The following is a 19,182-nucleotide window of genomic DNA, read 5'->3' as shown; positions in this document are numbered from 1 at the left end:
GCTTTCACCAATGTACTGAGTCTTCACCTGTGCTGGTGGATGTTGGGTGTGAGTCCTGTAGTGATGCACTCTCAATGAGAAATCTCATCCTCCTGCTTTGTGATAAGTGAAGAGACCGTAGAGATTAACAGTGTGAGTTAAGATTTCTCATGAGAATTTTTATCATGTTCATGACTCCCAGACCACATTAGTCCATTCTCTCACCAGAAGAAGTTGTGTCCTGATCTCCCCATATAATCCTACTGATACTTAGGAACATCTCCTCCGTTGATGGCAGAGATGACTGGCAGTTTGATGTGGATTTGTCAAGCCCTATCCACCTCCGTGAAATTTTCTCTGTCATTTTCTGCTCCTGAGCCAATGACACGAGGTCCTTCAGTATGTCCTCGCACAGGCAATCCCCCATCTTATGGAGGGATTGCATAGCTGAAAAAAAAATTATCACAATTTTCCATAATGCAAACTTCTGTTTGCCATTGAGTCCCATGTTAAGAGTGGAGAAGTGTTTCTACAGAATGTCTTTTTTTTTTCAATAGTAATGATGAGTAGTGATGAATGTTGCCTTCTTGACCCTTTTCGTCCGAGTTCTGGGTGGTGCTCTTTTCTTCAGTAAATATACCACAAGGAATGAAGGGCTCAAATGCTTTAATTTCCCAGTACTCCTTTATTCACATACAAGCTTGGGAGGTCCTTCAAACCCCCTCGAGGATCAAGGAGCACCTGAACATTCAGAGACATGGGTTTGTATATCTTGCCACCATCTGTCGTTAACCAATCACAAAACCGTCTCCACCATGTAACAAACATCATCCTATCACCACTGAACTACACATTCTTCATATGCATATTACATCATTTTGTGGATCAATCACAGATGCATTACTCTTTCCCAAGCTATCGTTCTTACACATTACATGATCTGGTAAACTTGAGGCAAGTGGAAATGCCAAGCAACACAAGTCATGGTGCCCCTCACTTATTTAAATTATTTACTAACATCTTAGCATTCCTAGACTGGGATTAAGGCAACACAATTAAATCTTCCCTCTGATGATATTTGGTTAACCTTCCAGTGGTGGGGTCTCTCACTTATCTAAAATATATTCACAACTATCTCAACATTCCTTCACAAAGCAGCAAGGCACATATAGGCATTAGGTAAAATTGATCATTCTGCATCAGTCTACACTAGGCAGTCCCTTATTTCTACAGTAGGCTGCCTTGTCAGTTTCCAAAGTGGATATCTTATGAGGCCAGCAGCTACATTTGACAGCAGGTGGTTAACAACTTCCAGCCTCAATAAGGAGGTACACCTTTAAACAAGTATACAAATATACGTAAGATAGTTTAACTATTTTACTCGTAACAGATAAATGGTTGGTCAGGTTTACTTCAAGTATATTTAACCTCCGATTGTACAAATACAACCCAACAAAACTATTCTCTGGCCACAGTGCAACACACTGCAAACATATATACAGAAAAATGATAAATATGCACATTATGCATATACAAATAGTACGTTAAATAAATATTATTGTTAAATAAATAGTTGAGACATGGAGGATTTGTATGAGCAGTTCATTAGTTGTTCAGAATTCTCACTGCCCATGGTAAAAAGCTGTTTCTCACCCTCGTGCTTCCGGTTCTGATACTCCTGTATCTCTTTCCAGGCAGGAGTAGCTATAATTTGATTTAAACTTGCTGGTCCTGTTTTAGATATATTGAGGGTAAATTATATGGAAAACCACAAAAAAAGAAAACAGCAGGAAGCAAAGTGAAACTTCCATGCTAATAGATCTGTCACATTTTCTGGGCAAAAGCATGAAAAACGAGTTGAGAATGTAAAAATAGACAACATTTGCTTCTTTCATCTTTTTGTTTATTTTTTTCCCCCCCATAGAAGTTTGGTATGAATTAATTTTATTCTGCATCACATATATTTGGGTAATGGTTTGTGAATTCGATAAGACCAAATTTCTGTAACCTGAAAGGCTGTAACTCTGGTACAACACACAAAATGTTGGAGAAACTCAGCAGGTCGTGCAGCATCCCTAGGAAGTAAAGGGAAACCAATGGTTCAGGCCTAGGCCCTTCAGCAGGAAGAAGAATAAAAGCCCCTAGATTTTCTTGATTAACTCTACCCTACTATGACTCCGAGGTCACCTGTAACTGAAAGCTTCATTCCTGGTAAATCACCTTGTTCGTGGCCTTTACATATTTATAAAATGTGGTGAACAAAATTCTAGTTGAGACCTTAAGTAGAGTGTTGTAATAATTTCACCTACCTTCTTTGGAAATGTATTATTTGCCTATAATTTATAATGCAGGATCCTGTCATTTTTATTAATCTTTTTCTCAACCGGATTGAAGCCTTCCATAATAATATGCATAAACACTTGGGTGACTCTGTTTTTGCAACCACTTAAGACTTGTGTGATTTAGCCTCAAGACAAAACCTTCTGGTTTTCCTACCAACAGGTAATAAGTATATGGTGGGGACTTATTATTTCCCCAACCATCTCTGCTCTAGCTGCTCTGCTGAATGGTTTGTAGTATTAGCACATAAAACATTCTCTGTATTTAAATATTTTCTAATCTCAGACATCTCATCATTTTGCAATTGAATTATTAGCAATAGTGTCTCTGTTGCCTCTTCAACTGATTACCGGTACCTGTAATTTAAAATTGAAAGTTGGAATTTGTCTTCTCATTGAACTTTTTATTCACTATTTCTCCATGTTTTACTCTACATGGAATTTTATTATTTCTATTCTCTTCTTCTCATGTAATCTTTTTCCCTTGGAAATATGGAAACTGAGTAATTTGATTTCACAAGTACTATCTGAGGTTTTATCCTGGCTGTCATGAATAGCCCCATTACCCTGCCTTTACTTCTTCTCCCAGTAAAATGCATTACTTTTTTTTAATCTTTATTGCTCAGTTATTTTCATAGTTTTTTTTTCCTTCTGCATCTGTTTCCTTAATCCCTCCACCTCTGTTCATATAGTTCTCTGTACTAATGTATACTTTACCAAAATACTCTACCAAGTCATTACCCAGCTTACGGTACTTTTTCCATTGTGCAGGAGACAACACCATGAACATCAAATACAGTATACTAGAATGGAAGAGTACAAATGAATCTTTTAAATCTTTTTGGGAATGCACAAGACAAAAAAGAAAACATTGCATCTCCTGAAATTGCATGGAAAAATAATGTTTATAACCTTTGATGTCCTGCCTTTAAAACCATCTGCCTAGCTGTATTTATTCACTCTGCAGAAACTCATCCCTTTTTTTTTTAACTTGTGCAGTTGGCCTTCATGTGCACTGCAACCTATGGCTACTTACCCTCCTCTTGCAAATGTCCTTGATCTGACACCTGGAGCCTCCCATCTCAGTCACTCTCTATATGTCCACAATTACCTCTAAGAATCCGAGCAAATTTTGGTGTCATAGGCCTAGCTTCTGCTCATCTTCCCTGAAAGGACATCCCACACAACACGAGCCAAAATGGTATACATGTTATTAGAAGGAATGGCCCCAGGGGGAATTCTGTTCTAACTGTCTATTCCCATGTGGGGAAGGGGGTACGAGTCTAGCTCTGTGTACCAGTTGATGGTCTGGCTATAATCTATGTCCATTCTGTTCTTTTCCCATTCTTTACTATGACCATCTGGACCCTCCAAGGGCTATTGCTGGCCTCGATGATGCTCTCACCCTACAAATATTAAACATCTGACTTGATGAATGCTTTTTCTGCAGCGCAGTATTGCCTGCTCCAGGTGGCCACCTGCTTTGTCGGGGGTGAAGTTTGCAAGCAGCGGTGGAGGGATGATCTTGAAGGTCGAGAGCCCACAGGTCATGCAAACTGTCGAGGAATTGCTCATTGCAAATAGTGAGGTGGGGAATGAGGACCATTGAACTCCAATGTAACACTCTTAAGTTGGTGCTGGAAGCCCAGCCCCAGCAGCAAGGGGACACAGAGCTGTGGCACGTCAAAGAGCCTGAAGTGTTTGTAAACTTTGTTTCTAACTGTCAAAGTCACGACACAAGGCCCATGGATATCTGCCATATGGGATTTGGACACGAGTGATATCTTGTGGATGACTGGCTGTACTTCAAGGGATAGGTGCTTAATGGTATAGGAATGGATAAAGCTTTCCATACTCCTACTATCAAATAAACAGTTAGTTATGAACCCATTTACCTAAACATCCATCATCGACTTGGCGAGTTCCTGTGGTCCCTCTAGGTTCGGGGTGTTGAAGGTCAGTATAGACTCACTGTCCAAGGCCAATGAAGGCCTGAGTGCCCAAGATGGCCACCTTCGCTGTTCCTCTCTGGTGTTGCAGACTTGAGAATATGGCACTTGCCAATGCGGTCCAAAATAGTGTCCTCCATGACTTGCACATGAAATTGCTGGTCCACATAGGAGATGGTGCCGATTGCACTGACTGGGGTGACAGCTGTCCACAAGCAGTGCTGCTAGGTTTCTCAGGCAGTTTAGACTGGCAGACTTTTTCTTAATGTCCTCTTTTCCTGCATCTAGCACATAACGCCTCGTTGGCAGGGCAGCATATCTTTGGGTGCTTTCCCTGCCATCAGAAATAGCATTTGGGGTGATCACCCACCACAGCAACGAGGTTAGATTGCTAGAGGAGCACGATGACACCTGCGACCAGTCGCTCACAGTGCGGATGATCCCCTGGACCAAAATAGTCGCCCATGGCAGTGAAGAGGTGGCCAAGTAATTGTCTGAGTTTCAGAAGGCCATCTCCAGCATCTCTGTTAATTCAACCGGCCTTGCAGGTCAAGTGCCTTCTGTTCCAGGAGTCACTGTCTTATGTGGATACTGGCCTTAGAGGCATCCCAGATGAGGTCCTCTGTGTTCTTGGCACCCAACATGGCTTTGCAATTGCACTCTTTGCAGAGGGTCTGGAGGGCCCGTGGTACTTGCCACTCGACTCACCAGGTTACTGCTTCTTGGTGGCCAGGAGGTGCCTTGTGTCTTCTGTGATACTGAACCTTCAGTGTACCCATGGCCTCTGCATACAATTTGGTGTTATTTATCTTTGGGAAGACCAGGAGTCCAACTCGTGAGAAGAGGAGCTTCAGTCTGTCCTTGTCTGTGTTACCAACGTTCGTTGTCACCATCAGGAAGTCTTCAAAGCAGCGTAGCCAGAGTTTGAATGTGTTTGAGGTGTCAGATGATTGATGGTCTATGTCGAGTCTCTCGGGTTTCAGATATTGGTCCATTTTCTTGAAAAATTCTAGTCAATAAAATTGATGCAGTATCAATTACCACAGAAGACTGAAGTGGACCTTTATTAACTATAGACTGGAACAGCAACAAATTCATTGACTGATCATGACAGGGTGAATGGGGAGCATGCAAAGCGGTTATGGGGTAGGATTGATCTCGGGAAGTGTGTCCAGCCAGCAGTAGCCAACCACAGTATAACAGTGGTTCACAACACAAGCTTATGTTTCTAGCACCAGAAAGAGGAGCTTTCTCAACAGCTGTAGATGTTTATCTTCTCAGTTGAGCTGCATGACTAATTCTAAAGGGAAACCTCTTACAGTTAGAAAACTTTGGTTTTACCAGCTGCAGTCAGCATGGTAATGTATGCGGGAAGTAGAATATCAAGTTCAAGTTTATTATCAATTCACGCTACACGTACAACTCAATTAATGTGAAAAGTCTTTATGCCCACTGACTGGACCTTGTGTCCCTAGTTTGAGAGAATGTCCTCTTTGTCTGCATTAATCACAGAACTCTTGGCAACAGATGAACAGCGTAGATGTCTCATTGGTGATTAGATGTGCAAAACCAACCACACTGCCAGCTTTGAGAGGTCATGCTGTAGCATGAAAGCCTAAACATCTCAATTGGTTTTATAAATGATCTGAAAAAAATGAATTTGCACAGTTATGTTTTCTTGTTGTTTTACATCAGCAAACTTTGATAATGTTATAAGTTCTGCTTTTTTTTGTTGATTGTTTGCTATTTTTATTTGGTTGGCTCTTGTTGGCTCTTGTGTTAAGCATTAAAATAGGTTTGCATTAGGAACTTGTTTAGAAAGCTCTGCAGTAGGATAGTTCACTGTGATATGTTGCAGTGCGAACAAACAAGCTCCAATTATGAAGGCTGTACTAATTAGCTTAAAACTTGCACGCAAGGTTCAGTACTCCTTCTGGCTCCATGTGCTCTACTGCCTACACAAGGGCCTGTGTGAGCCTTTATATGGGGCCAGTGATTGGCAGGGAGTAGGTGGAGCCAGCCTCCCAATTTACCTCCTTGCAGGTACAGTGGTTTGCCCCCTTCAGTAGGCAGGTAGGAATGCAGACAGGTGCAGGCAGTCACAGACAGTTTAATGGTTGTATCACCACACACTGATTTTTCTCAGTGAAGCATTTTGATGATGTCTGTTCCTTCTCCATGGAAGTAGCTTCCTCATGGTAATGCTGCACATGAACTTGTTTGGCACTGTCCTGACTTGTAGTTCTGACTGTAAACCTAAGTTATGGGTCTGTGGTTTCTGAAAGAGGCCACCCTGTGAGTATTTGTCTGACTGGGAAATTATTTCCACTAAAACATCATTTATTAATTGTTTTCCACAATGTGTTGCTCAATCTAGGTGAATCTGGTTCCTCCTGCTCCAAATGATGACCTGTCCACCTTGAGTGAATTGACAGATAGAAGTCTTCTCTATGAAATTCAGAAGCGGTTCAGCAATAATCAGATATATGTAAGTTAAAACATTTTTTTGTTACCTGGAATCTGGAGATGTCATGGAGTTTATTTCACATTGCTCCTTCCACAACCACAAGACCTATCGATTGAGATACTTTTGAAGTGTGGTCACCCTTGGAATACAAGAATCCCTGCAGTTCAATTGTACAGAGTAAGGTCAAAATAACGCGAGTGCACTGATAATTTGTACCATTATAGTGATTTCAGCTGTGGTCTAAAATGGCCTGCATACCAACAATATTTTCCGTTTCAGTTTTGTTTATCAGTTTATGTTAATTTGTCACATTATACCTGGAGCAGTGAGAAGAGTTCTTCTACTAGTCATCTAACTGATCAACTCTAACATTTATACAGCCGTATAAAATAGGAGAAAGGGCACAATTAGAGTTAATACAAACAAGGGCAGTGTGAGAGCTTTGTTGTGGTGTACCTTCAGCACCCTGATGGCTGCAGGGTAGAGAGTGGGTGTGCCATTTTACACCCTTGAGCCTTCTTACTGATGAGAGGAGGGAGAAAAGAATGTGTTTAGGGTGTGATAGGTCCTTCAGTATGTTGGCTTCCTTTCCTAGGCAGCAGGAGATTTAGATGGAGCAGAGGGAAATTTGTGGTATGTTCTGAGCTGCATACACTACCTTCTTTAGTTCACATTGACGTTAAGCAGAGCTGCTCCTGTACCACATTCTTATGTATTCAGTAAGTATGCATTTGATGGTGCATCTGTAGAAGATGTCCAGAGATGTGGGTGATGTGTCAGACTTCTTTAGTGGGATGTTCCGTGTCCTTTCTTGACTGTCACATTCAATGTTGATATTCCAGTCAGGTCATTTGGAATATTTACTCTTGATAATTTGAAGCTAACTATTCTTTCTACTTCAGTGCCGATTATGTGGACAGGGGTGTGGCCTCTGCTCCCTCTCGTGAAGTCAATTACAAATCCTTCATGTTATTGACATCGAGAGAGTTGTTTTTGTCTTGTCACCATATCACAAGACATTCATTCTCCTTCCTGTGTTCATCTTCTCATTATTTTATATACAGCCTTTAAATGTGGTGTCATCCGTAAACCTGATGATGAAGTTAGAACAATATTTGGCTGTTAGAGTCATGAGGCTCTTTCAAGCTGCCGTGTAAAATGGGATTTGCCCCACTCCCATGGCAGCTTGAAAGTGTCCAACCAAGTCAGTGGTTGTGCATTGGCGTCACAGGGAAACCTCTGAGTGAAGAGCCTACAATGAACGGGAGGGGAGAGAGGGATCAGTGGCGCGCGACCGGGGGTGGGGAGGTCGAAGGAGTGAGATGGTGGCCACAATTGGGGGGAGTGAGATTGGTCACTGCCATGGGGAGAGAGGTTGATGTCATGGGGGGGGGGGGGTGGTGGCACAATCAGCAGGAGAGGGGTCACTGCTGCAGGGGAGGGGTCGCTACCGCAGCAGGGAGATGGGAGGAGTCGCTGTCACGGGTGGGAGGAGAGGGGTTGCAGCCATGGAGGGGGAGAATAGAGGGGTCGCTGCCATGGAGAGAAGAGAGGGGTCGCTGCGGAGTGGGCGGGAGTGGGGAGCAACTGCTGCAAAAGCCATTCTGGTTATGACAGCTCAACATTAGTGGCAGCGGGATGTTGCTGGGGCAGGGGGCATGTAATTGACTGGGGGGTGTTGGTGATTGATGGGGGGTCAGCTGGTAGGAGCGGTGGGGGAGACTTACCGATAGTTCCCATGAGTGCATGATGCATCACTTACCGCATCACCATAGGGTCAGGATCCCCTTGAAATCACCAGGTTGGCAATTTAATGAATTGATCCCCCTGCAGCTTAAAAGGTACTGGAACTCCTTTGCCCCACTAATTGCGCCTGGGTCACAGGAGGGCTACCCAGGTGCTGCAGGTTAAAAGTGCCTATGGGGGTAGCGAAGGTATTGTCGGGCATTCAGTACATGTCCTTGAGGAGCACTGGTGTTGAGTGTGATCTTGGAGGACATGTTGCGACCTATCTTCACTGATTATAGTCAATGAAGCAGAAAGTCAAGGACCTATTTGCAGAACCTAAGGCCAAGAAACCAGTTACAGTCTATGAACAGTCTGACATAAGTGTCCTTGCCATTCAAGTATTCTGGGGTTGCAGGAAGCACCGGGGAAAAGGATCCACATGGACCTGTTTAGGCAATAGGTAAATGGAAAGGCTGGAATTGATATGAGCTAATGATAAGCCTCTCAAAGCACTTTTGAATAAGACCTGATGTCAGGCTATGTTCTTGTGGTTTAATGTTGTCTTCCGAAGGGTCCAAAAAGTTGCATGTTCTTTTTCCCAAATGAACCCAAAAATAATTGCTGATGGATATGGAAAAGTTTAATTGTAAACAAGGTTTTGTGTTCTCCAAATTAGATACTGTACGTATGGTTAACTAAAATTTTATAACTTTTCTATTGGGCATCTAACACTAAGTGGTTCAAAACCATCCAAATTTTGACATCCACAGGCTTAAAGGAGGATGGAAATTGTTCATTCAACACAACATTGGTTCATTATCTTGCTAGCATCAAGAATGATGGCATAACAAGTTAGACAATGTGTCAGTTCCTTTTCACATTTTCTCCATAAAGAAAAGAAACAGATTTTGTTAACAATGGTATAAGCAGAATATTATTGGAAGCATTACTTTGAACGACATGAAATGAGTGTAGTACTGGGACCAACAACATATACAAGACAAAGAAATGTTCTTATCAACTTCTTATAGTAGCGTTTCATGCACATCTACATGTTATAGAAAATTAAGCATTTTCTGTTCAAATTTTCCATCCAGCTTTTCTTAAATAAAGGCAGAACATTACCCACCCTTCAGTCTTCTTGCACCTCACCCCTGGTTAACAATGACATAAATATCTCTGTCAGAGTTCCAGCAATTTCTTCCCCAAAGTCTAAGGATACACTCAATCAGATCTTGGGGATTTATTGACAATTTTGAATTTAATACCTCAAGACCATGCTCTTCAGTGTAGTGACTCTTTTTTAATGCATCATTATTAACGGCTGACTCCCCTAATATCCATGTCTTTCTCCATGGTAAGTACAGGTAAGAAATGCTTCTTTAGGACTTTGTCTATCTCTTGTAATGCTACATAGGACCATCTGATTTATTTTTAAGGGGCCCAATTCACTCACTAGTTACTCTTTGTCCTTAATGTATTTAAAGAATATCGTATTATTCTCCTTTATAGAATATCTTAATAATCTATTTTACTCCAGGGAAAAGATTCTGACAGTCCACCCTATCAAGAGAGACATTGATAAGTTGAACTGTCAGGATATTGTCCACAATGTAATCATGCCACACACTGGAGGACATGTCCAGAAAGAGAAATGGATGGGGAAAAATTGCTACACAGTGAGTACCTGGAATAGGCAGCCAGAGATTATGTTGGAAGTAGTTACTGTTAGAGCATTGAAGAGGCTTCTAGATAGATATATGAATATTCAGGGGATGGAGGCCAATCGATCAAGTGCAATTAGCAGAGTTTTAGTTTGATTTGGCTTTAAGTTCGGTGCAGACATAAGGGCCAGAGCCCTGTTCCTGTTTTTTTTTAATCTTATCTGCTAGAATATTTTCCTGTACCCTCTTTGCCTTACTGACACCACATTCCCCCCCCACCCTCCCCAAATAAAGTGAACTGCTACAGCCTATGTACTCCTCAAAGGATTCACTTGATCCCACCAAGTAGCAGATGTTTCCTTTTACTTGACCAGATACTCAATATTATTGAATATCTGATCATCAAGGGTTCCTTAATCTTTCTAATGTTGTTCGAGATTCTAATTAGAACATATTGTGCCTGAACCATCCTTGTCTCTCTTTCAAAAGACACTAATTTGTCGGACTTCCCATTACGTTACCTGCAAAGTGCTTCTCCACTTCAACCTCAGGAAGTTCCTAAGTACTTGTTTCCTGACACAATCCTTTAAGATGATTTGTTGACAAAATTCAGTTAGACTTGCAGTGGGCTCCATTCCAGGAAATTTAACATTTTAAGTAACTTACAATGCAGAAAGATATGGAGGTTTAAATGAGAAAATTGAAGTCTAACAAGTGAAGAACGTTAGCTTTGGCAGAGTTTCAAACATTTTTAGGATTGTTGATCTTGCAATTACTTGGGAATAACTGAAGGATGTTTGATTTACAAGACTGAGGCTAAGCCAAGAGGCTTTAAACAGGAGGTTCTAGATCAGTAGTTCTCATCCTTTTTTTTTCCACTCACATAACGCTTTAAGTATTCCCTATGCCATAGTTGCTCTGTGATTAGTAAAGGTTTGCTTAAGGTGGTATGTGGATGGAAAGAAAAAGTTTGAAAACACTGTTGAAATCGTCCCTAGTTGACTCATTATGTACACAGTTTCGAAACTGCAAAGGAAATGGGCCAATGACAATTTTTCTCAAGCAAAATATTTCAGTAACAATTGGGTCTAGAATAGTGATTCTCAATGTTCCCTTCCCACTCACATCCCACCTTAAGCAATTCCTTACTAATCAAAGAGCACTGATGGCATAGGGATTACTTAAAGTGGTATGAATGGAAAGAAACAGGTTGAGAACCGCTGTTCTACATAATCTGCGTGACCTTTAGTTTGAGAAGAAGGAAAATGAAAGCATGGTGATTGGATAGGAAAAACAGTCAAAAGCTTGCATTATTAAAAATGTGGTGGATCAATGGGGGAATTCAAACACAACAAAGAATGGTTATTTGCCTTTCATGGAAAACCATTGTTATGCATAATTGTCTGGTCAGGTACACCTATTGCCTGATTGTACCTGTGGCCCCTTCCCACAGGCTCCTCTATAAAGGTGACTGTTCCACAGCCCCCTGTCGCTCAGTGCAGGACAGTGCTACAGTATGGATGTGCTTATGTTCTTAAGAGAATAAGGTTTCTCTACAATAGTCTTTCGAGTTATTAATGGTGCATCAATTTATTCACTTAAAGATTTTTTACAATGGAGTAGATCCTGAAGCCAGAAAAGCTGGAGATCAACTCTCAATTGCCTGAGGGATCTGCCCGCTTTGAACTCTGGCTGTGCTACTTTGAAACATTCCTGAAGGCCTCCTCTACTATGGTGTGATCGGAGACCAACAAACTGCAAGTGCTGCACTCCCTGGTTAGCACCCTGATATACTCTATGATCAGGGATGCTACAATGTACCAGGAAGCAATGGACATTCTCAGGGGACAGTATCTGCATAAGATCAATGTTGTCAATGTCAGACACCTCCTTGTAACTCGAAAACAATGATCTGATGAGTCTAACACCCGTATCTTCAGGCCCTGCGAGCACTCAGTAGAGCCTGTGAATGCAAGGTCATGTCCACCGTGGAGTACACAGAGGACGTGATCTGGGATGCCTATGTCATGAGGATCAGTTTGAACTATATCCAACAGTAACTCTTTGAGCAAAGGGAGCTCCGTATACAGAAAGCAATTGAGCTGGCAAGTACACTGGAGGTGGCTCTCCAGAACATGGAGGCCTACTCGTCTGACAACATGGCCACCTCGTGGTTACTCCATGCATTGCCATCTTGGGATGTGGCATCACCCCCTCATTCTGCTAACTGGACAACCATCAGTAATGTGAGAGAGAAATGCTGCACTGTATCCAGGTGGATGAAGGATTCAACTTGATCCAGCTGCAGGAAGAAGGGCCACTACACCAAAGTGTGAAAGTCCAAACCCCTTCGTGGAAGGTGCTGTCCGAGACATCTTCATCACCTGGAGCTAGCAGCGCCATGTGCAATTCATGGGGGCCACCATCTTGGGAACCATATTTGGGACCAGCAGCACTGTATGCAGACACTGGGGGACGCCATTTTAGACATCACTGCTGGCCACAACATGGATGTGCAGGAACCTGACACTGGCCTCCATCATGCTCAACCAGGGGAGCCCACATCAACTCCCAGGTCGATGACGGATATTCAGATAAACAGCCACATGACGAGTTGCTTATTTGATAATGGAAGCCTGAAGAGCTTCATTCACCCAAACACAGTGCAACGTTTCTCTCTCACAGTACTGCTGGTGAACCAGATGGTCTCCTTGACATCCAGGTTACACACAGCGGACATCCAGAGCTTCTGCACAGTGACTCTAATGGTCCGGGGTACTGAATATAAAGACTTTAGACTAATAGTAATGTCACAGCTCTGTGCCACTATACTGTTGGGACTGAATTTTCAGTGTCACTTTAAAAGCGTGACGATGGAGTTCGATGGGTCCCATCCACTCCTCACTGTATGTAATTGACAGTTTTCAAACTGGCAACCTCATCACTCACCACACGTGACTTGCAGGCTCTTCACACTCAAAATTGGCCCCCACTATTTGCCAACCACACTTCCGACGGTAAACCTGCTGCCACCAAAAGTAGGCGGGACAGTGCTGAGAACAGGGTCTTCATGCGGGTGGAGGTCCAATGCTTATTCAAGGAGGGGGTCATTGAAGCCAGCACCAGTCCCTAGAGAGTGGAATGGGCAAAAGAATAGGATAATCATTGATAGATACACACAATTTGATCTATACCCCCTTCCACACATCGCCGACATAGTCAATCATATGGCCCAGTATTGGGTCTTTTTTGCCATTGACCTGAAATTGGCATATCATCAAATCCCTGTCTGCCCAGAGGACCACCAATATACAACGTTCAAGGGGGTTGGCTGCCTCTACCACTTCCTGCGGATTCCCCTTGGTAACACAAACAATGTATTGGTGTTCTAGCAGGAGATGGACCAGATAGTGGATCAGTGCGAGTTGTGGGCTACCTTCCTGTACCTCAATAACATCACCATCTGCAGCCAAGTCCTGCAGGACAATGATACAAATCTCCAGAAATTTCTTGAAACAGCCAAGCTCCTTAACCTTGCATGTAACAGGCTAAATGTGTGTTTCGCACAACCTGTCTGGCGATCCTTGGCTGTGTCATGGAGAATGGAGTCATCGGCCTGGACCCTGACCACATGTGGCCTCTCCTGGAGCTTCTCCTCCCACACAGCCTCAAGAGGTGCTTTGGGTTATTTTCTTATTATGCTCATTGGTCCCCAATTATGCAAACAAGGCCCACCCCCTCATCAAATCCACATCTTTTCCCCTGGCAGTGCAGGCCCTTGCTTCCTTCAATTGTATTAAGGCAGATATTGCTAAAGCCACAATGCATCCTGTGAACAAAGCCACCCCATTTCAAGTGGAAAACGACGTATCAGACTTCACTCTAGCAATAACCCTTAACCAGGCAGGCAGGCAGGCCAGTTGCATTTTTTCCCATACCCTACATGGCACTGAAATTCAACACTACTCAGTCAAGAAAGATGCCCAAGCCATTGTTGAGGCAGTGTACCTGGCCAGTAAGAGATTCACCCTGCAGTTATATTCATGTTTAACAATCAGGAACAGATTAAAATAAAAACTAACAAAATACTGAGGTGGAGGATTGAACTGTTCACATACAGTTATGATATTCTGTAACAGCTGGGGAAACCTAATGAACCGCCAGATGCCCTGTCCCTTGGGACCTGTCCCAACACACAGATTGACTGACTGCTAAACCTCCACAATGTTCTCTGCCACTTCAGAGTTACCAGGTTTTTTCACTTTATCAAAGCATGCAATTTGCTGTACTCCATTGACGAGGTGAGACCCATGGCAAAGAACTGCCAGGTCTGCACTGAGTGCAAGCCACACTTCTACCAGCCAGATAGGGCACAATTAATTAAAGCCACCCACCCCTTTGAGTGACTCAGTGTTGATTTTAAAAGATCCCTGCTCTCCACTGAACACAATGTGTATTTTCTGAACATCATCAATGAATACTCCCATTTTCCTTTTGCCATCACTGCTCGGACATGACTACTGCCATAGTCATCAAGGCCCTGTGTAGCCTTTTCACTCTCTTTGGCTTCTCCAGTTTTATCCACAGTGACCAAGTCATTTTTAATGAGTGATGATCTTTGCCAGTACCTGTTGGTCAGGGACATTGCTATGAGCAGAACCATGAGTTACAACCCCTGGGGTAATCGGTGTGATAGTACAGATCTATCACCAATGTACATAGTGTATATAGTTACTGTATCTAGACTGTGCTTACAGCGATTGGCTGAGAGCTAAGCCACACCTATTGTCTGGGCCTTAAAGGGTTGTGTCTCTAGCCAGGTCGGATCATTCCGGACTGGTCGGCCACCTGTGAAGAGCTCCTGTCTTTTGCTAATAAAAGCCTTGGTTTGGATCAACAAGTCTTTGGTTCGTTCGACGAGCTCTACAATGGGCAAGTGGAGAGGGAGAATACTGCAGTTTGGAATGCAGTCCTTCTAGCATTGTGGTATAAGGCCTTCCAGTCTACTGCTGACAAGAGGTCCTCCCTGAAGCACTCCACTCCATCAGGTCTCTGCTATGTTTGGCCACAAATGCCACACTGCACGAACGTATGTTTTCCTTTCCCAGGAAATCTATGACTGGGACCACTCTTCTGATGTGGCTGACATCCCCAGGGCCCATCCTACTCCAGAAGCATGTGAGGAGCCAAACGTCTGACTCCCCTGGTCAAAACTGTCCACCTCCTCCATATCACCCCCAATATGCTTACGTGGCATACCCTGACAGACACGGACACCATCCCTGTCAGGGACTTGGGTCCTTCAGGGGCCCGAGAGACCACTGCTGTTCCCCCACACACCCCCTCACCATGGAACACACACCATGCTCCTGACCCCTAGTACCCTGCCTCTGACCCAAGGGAAGTTACGCTGGACTCATTGGTGTCTACCCACCAACAGAACCAGGCATCAAAGACTGTCCAGGACCCCACCGCAGCACCACAGACATAACTAGTGCTACGACGGTCCCAGCGAATGACCGGACCACCTGCAAGACTGAACTTTTTACTGAGTTCCACTTCAACCCACTGGAATTTTTTTAAAGAAACCAGGGGTGAATGTGGTAAACCATTGTTATATATAATTGTCTGGTCAGGCACACCTATGGCCAATTGTACCTCACAGGCCCCTGTATAAAGGTGACTGTCCCATAGCCCTCTGCAGCTCAGTGCAGGACAACCAAACCGTATGGATGTGCTTGTATTCTTAAGAGAATTAAAACATATTAGTTTCTCTACAAAAGTCTTTCAAATAATTGATGCTGCATCAGTAACAGTGTGGTTATTTGCCTTTCGAGCAGAGACCAATTTCTTCAGGTTTCTTAAAATGCCACCCCTTCCTGCCCCTCTTTCACCTGATGTCATGAATAAACAAATTGTGGTAGCCCATTATCATTGCCCTGGAGATTTCTTTGTTGAAGGGATTGTAAGACTCCGATGCTAGTGCTCTCATGCAAGCACAACGTTAATCTTTCACCATTCAGTATTCTCCATCAAAAAGGACTTTAAAAATTTTCAGAATACATGTGTTACAGTTCTACTTTGCTTCCTGTGAATAGCCATGGATTTAGATTGCAATTTAGAGTATTAGATGCAAGCTAATGGAACTCAACAAAATCCCTTTTATTTTTAAACTAGAGCTATTCTCAGTAACAATGAAGAATGCGTTAATCACACTCTGGCAGCCTCGTTTCCTTGTTTATTGCGTACACTTGCACCTGAAACCTGCATGTGTTTTCCTGATGAGTTACAATGTTAATAGCTAACTCTTTCATTCACTTTCCACTAATCTTCTGCTGAGGTAATGGCAAGCTGTCATGTTTAAAAAAAAACTTGACTAATTCTTGTTAAAATAAGTTCCGATGAGTTCAGCAACTCTATAATGAGCTACAATTTAAAGCGGTGAATAAGAGCACTGGTAAAAATTCAGGTCTTGAACCCAGCTGATGTGAAAAGATATATTAAAGATCTTGCTGCCTCATTGTAGTTTAAGATGCAAAGAATATATTCGTTCTAACATCATTTTTCAAGAAAAAAATATTTTTAATATTATTGTAAATCATTTTCAACATATTTATGTTATGAAAAGCAGCAGTTAAGATGATCGTTTTGCCTGAGGTGAATAAATGCATCATTTATCTCCACTTTCACTGAGTTGATGGTTTTGTTTTACAGACTTACATTGGACATATTTTACTGCTAGTAAATCCATATAAACGACTTCCAATCTATTCTTCCATGGTAAGTATCACTTACTGATTGAAATTAAATGAGAACCACGGTGTTTGAATTGCAGAGCCAGCATTATATTAGACACAACATGCAGAATCAATGACCTCTCGCTTAAACAGTCTGAAGGTTAACATCAGCAGCCCTTTGTCTTTGAGGTGTGGCTGGTAAATTCAAATGTCCAACCTAAACTTGCACTAAGTCCTTGACTCTCAGTCATCAGGTCATTGGGTTAGGATAAAGAAGTCTCAGTTTCTATCCTAACACATTCAGTGATGTGTCTCCACCAGAGCATCGGGCATTCTGCAATGAATAAATATCTATGGATATAGAAATAGTCATGCTGACTTGCAAGCCATTTACTGTAAAACTTACTCAAGATTTTCATCAAATATTGGCAGGGAATTTCCAATCATCTGGAAAGAAGGAGCGCCAACCAACTTTTCATAGTAGCCACTGTTAAACTTCCATCCCACTAAATTGGCCATTCAGTGTCCCAGGATAGGAATGGGGGGCTTCGCTTTTCGCATTTGACCACTCCTAAATGGGACAGTGAATTCTTTCACACTTGCAAGGAGCCATCCCAGACATGACATGTAATGGTGGACCTGCCCTAAATCCTGATCAATATATTATGATCTTATATTTGAACAAATTAAACATGCCTAATTATTACAAAATTCAGCTTTATATACAGCACAGTCTGAGTCCTTCAGCCCCTGTTGTGTTCTGCTGACTATATAAACCTTTATAAGCGACCCTGGGAAAGTGCTAGCAATAAAATAGCAATAGCGGACAATTTTTAAACAGGGTGGGAAAGTTGGTAGTACTTTAGCACTCAATTTATACAGCACATGAAAGTTATCATGCTATCTCATCCAATTTATACAGAGTGGGAAAGATGGCAGCACTATAACATAAAATTTATAAATACCTTGGGAGAAAAAGCAATGGCAAGCCTGCCCTCCCAGAATTCCATGCAGCAGAGAAAGGGCTGTATGCCGGCTGCAGCAAAGGAGCATTTATAGAGGGGCTTCTCTGCCACATGGCTTTGTGGGAAGTGAGGTCCGCCCTGTCTTTATAATTTGTGCACGAGAGTGCTACCAACTTTTCCACACTCTAAAAATTGTCCGCTATTGCTATTTATTCTCTCTCTCTCTCTCTCTCTCTCTCCCTCTCTCTCTCTCTCCCTCTCTCTCTCTCTCCCTCTCTCCCTCTCTCTCTGTGTCTCCCTCCCTCACCCCCCCAACTGCAACTTTCCCACAGCAAAATGTGTACCTTCATTTTAATCTTCCTTCATGTTCCTGCACTCATGCAAAAACTTGGGTCATTTCAATCCCACAATGCAATTACCTGTTTCACACTTGCCTGATGGCAACTCCGGCATCTGCAGATGCCAGGGATTGTACTAGCGGTTGAGACAATCAATCCCTGGCGTGAGATGACCTCATCTGATGCTGGCATTGAGCTGATTTTGTTTTCACACTTGGCACTTTAAAGGCCAATTGGAGGTCAATTCCTGGGATCACTTTCAAGTGTGAAAGGGGCTAGTGTCCTCTTCTGCAGGGAAAGTGCAATACTTCCGACTTGTCCAGATTAAACTGCTTTGTATCCTGTTGAATCTTTTGATAATATTCATCACTAGATCAAACTCTGCCAGTTTTGTGTCATTTGTAAACTTGCTACCTAGCGTATCCACTGGTCCTAAACCTGCAGTTAGAATAAAACCCCTCCACCACAACTCTCAGCCTACCACCAAACCAATTTTGAATCTAAGTCTTTATGAATCTCAGGTGGCTTAAACTTCAGGAGTAGCCTGTCATCAGTGACCTTGTCAAAAAGGTTAATAAAATGCATTTTGACAATTTCTACTTCCTGACCTGCATCAATTAACTTTGTCACATCATCAAAAAACCAAGCTGATTATCTCTGGTAAACCTTTGCATTTTCAGAAGTGAGAAGATCTTATCCTTTAGATTCATCCCCAATAACTTCTCTACCACTGATGTAAAGCTCACTGGGTCATAATTTACTCGTTTATCTCTTTTAAAGGCGAAGAGTTCTATAGTATGGAAATAGGCCTATCAGTCCAAATTGTCCTTGGCAATTATATTAGTTCAATTGGCCCACATTTTCCCCATATCCCTCTAAACTTTTCCTATCCATGTTCAATATCTATCTAAATGATTTTTAAACATTTTGATTAAGAAGGTGGGTTCAATTACATTTAACAGACATTTGCACAAATTCAATGAGAGGAAGAACACAGAGATAGGTGGGCCAAATGT

General features: G+C 42.5%; 1 protein-coding gene across 1 annotated transcript in view; it reads left to right on the top strand.

Moving 5' to 3' along the window:
- The window catches only part of myo16 (myosin XVI), a 239,976-nt gene that overhangs the window by 84,229 nt on the left and 136,565 nt on the right, over nucleotides 1-19,182 (top strand). The window contains exons 10-11 of the mRNA XM_069890622.1: nucleotides 6,645-6,755; nucleotides 16,841-16,906. Of these exons, the coding sequence (XP_069746723.1) occupies nucleotides 6,645-6,755; nucleotides 16,841-16,906 (177 nt within the window). The remainder of the gene's footprint in view (nucleotides 1-6,644; nucleotides 6,756-16,840; nucleotides 16,907-19,182) is intronic.

This window comes from Narcine bancroftii, chromosome 7, assembly GCF_036971445.1.
Source record: "Narcine bancroftii isolate sNarBan1 chromosome 7, sNarBan1.hap1, whole genome shotgun sequence".
Lineage (NCBI taxonomy): Eukaryota > Metazoa > Chordata > Chondrichthyes > Torpediniformes > Narcinidae > Narcine > Narcine bancroftii.
Note: the sequence above shows the minus strand (reverse complement) of the source record. Positions and strands in the feature narration are given on the sequence as shown.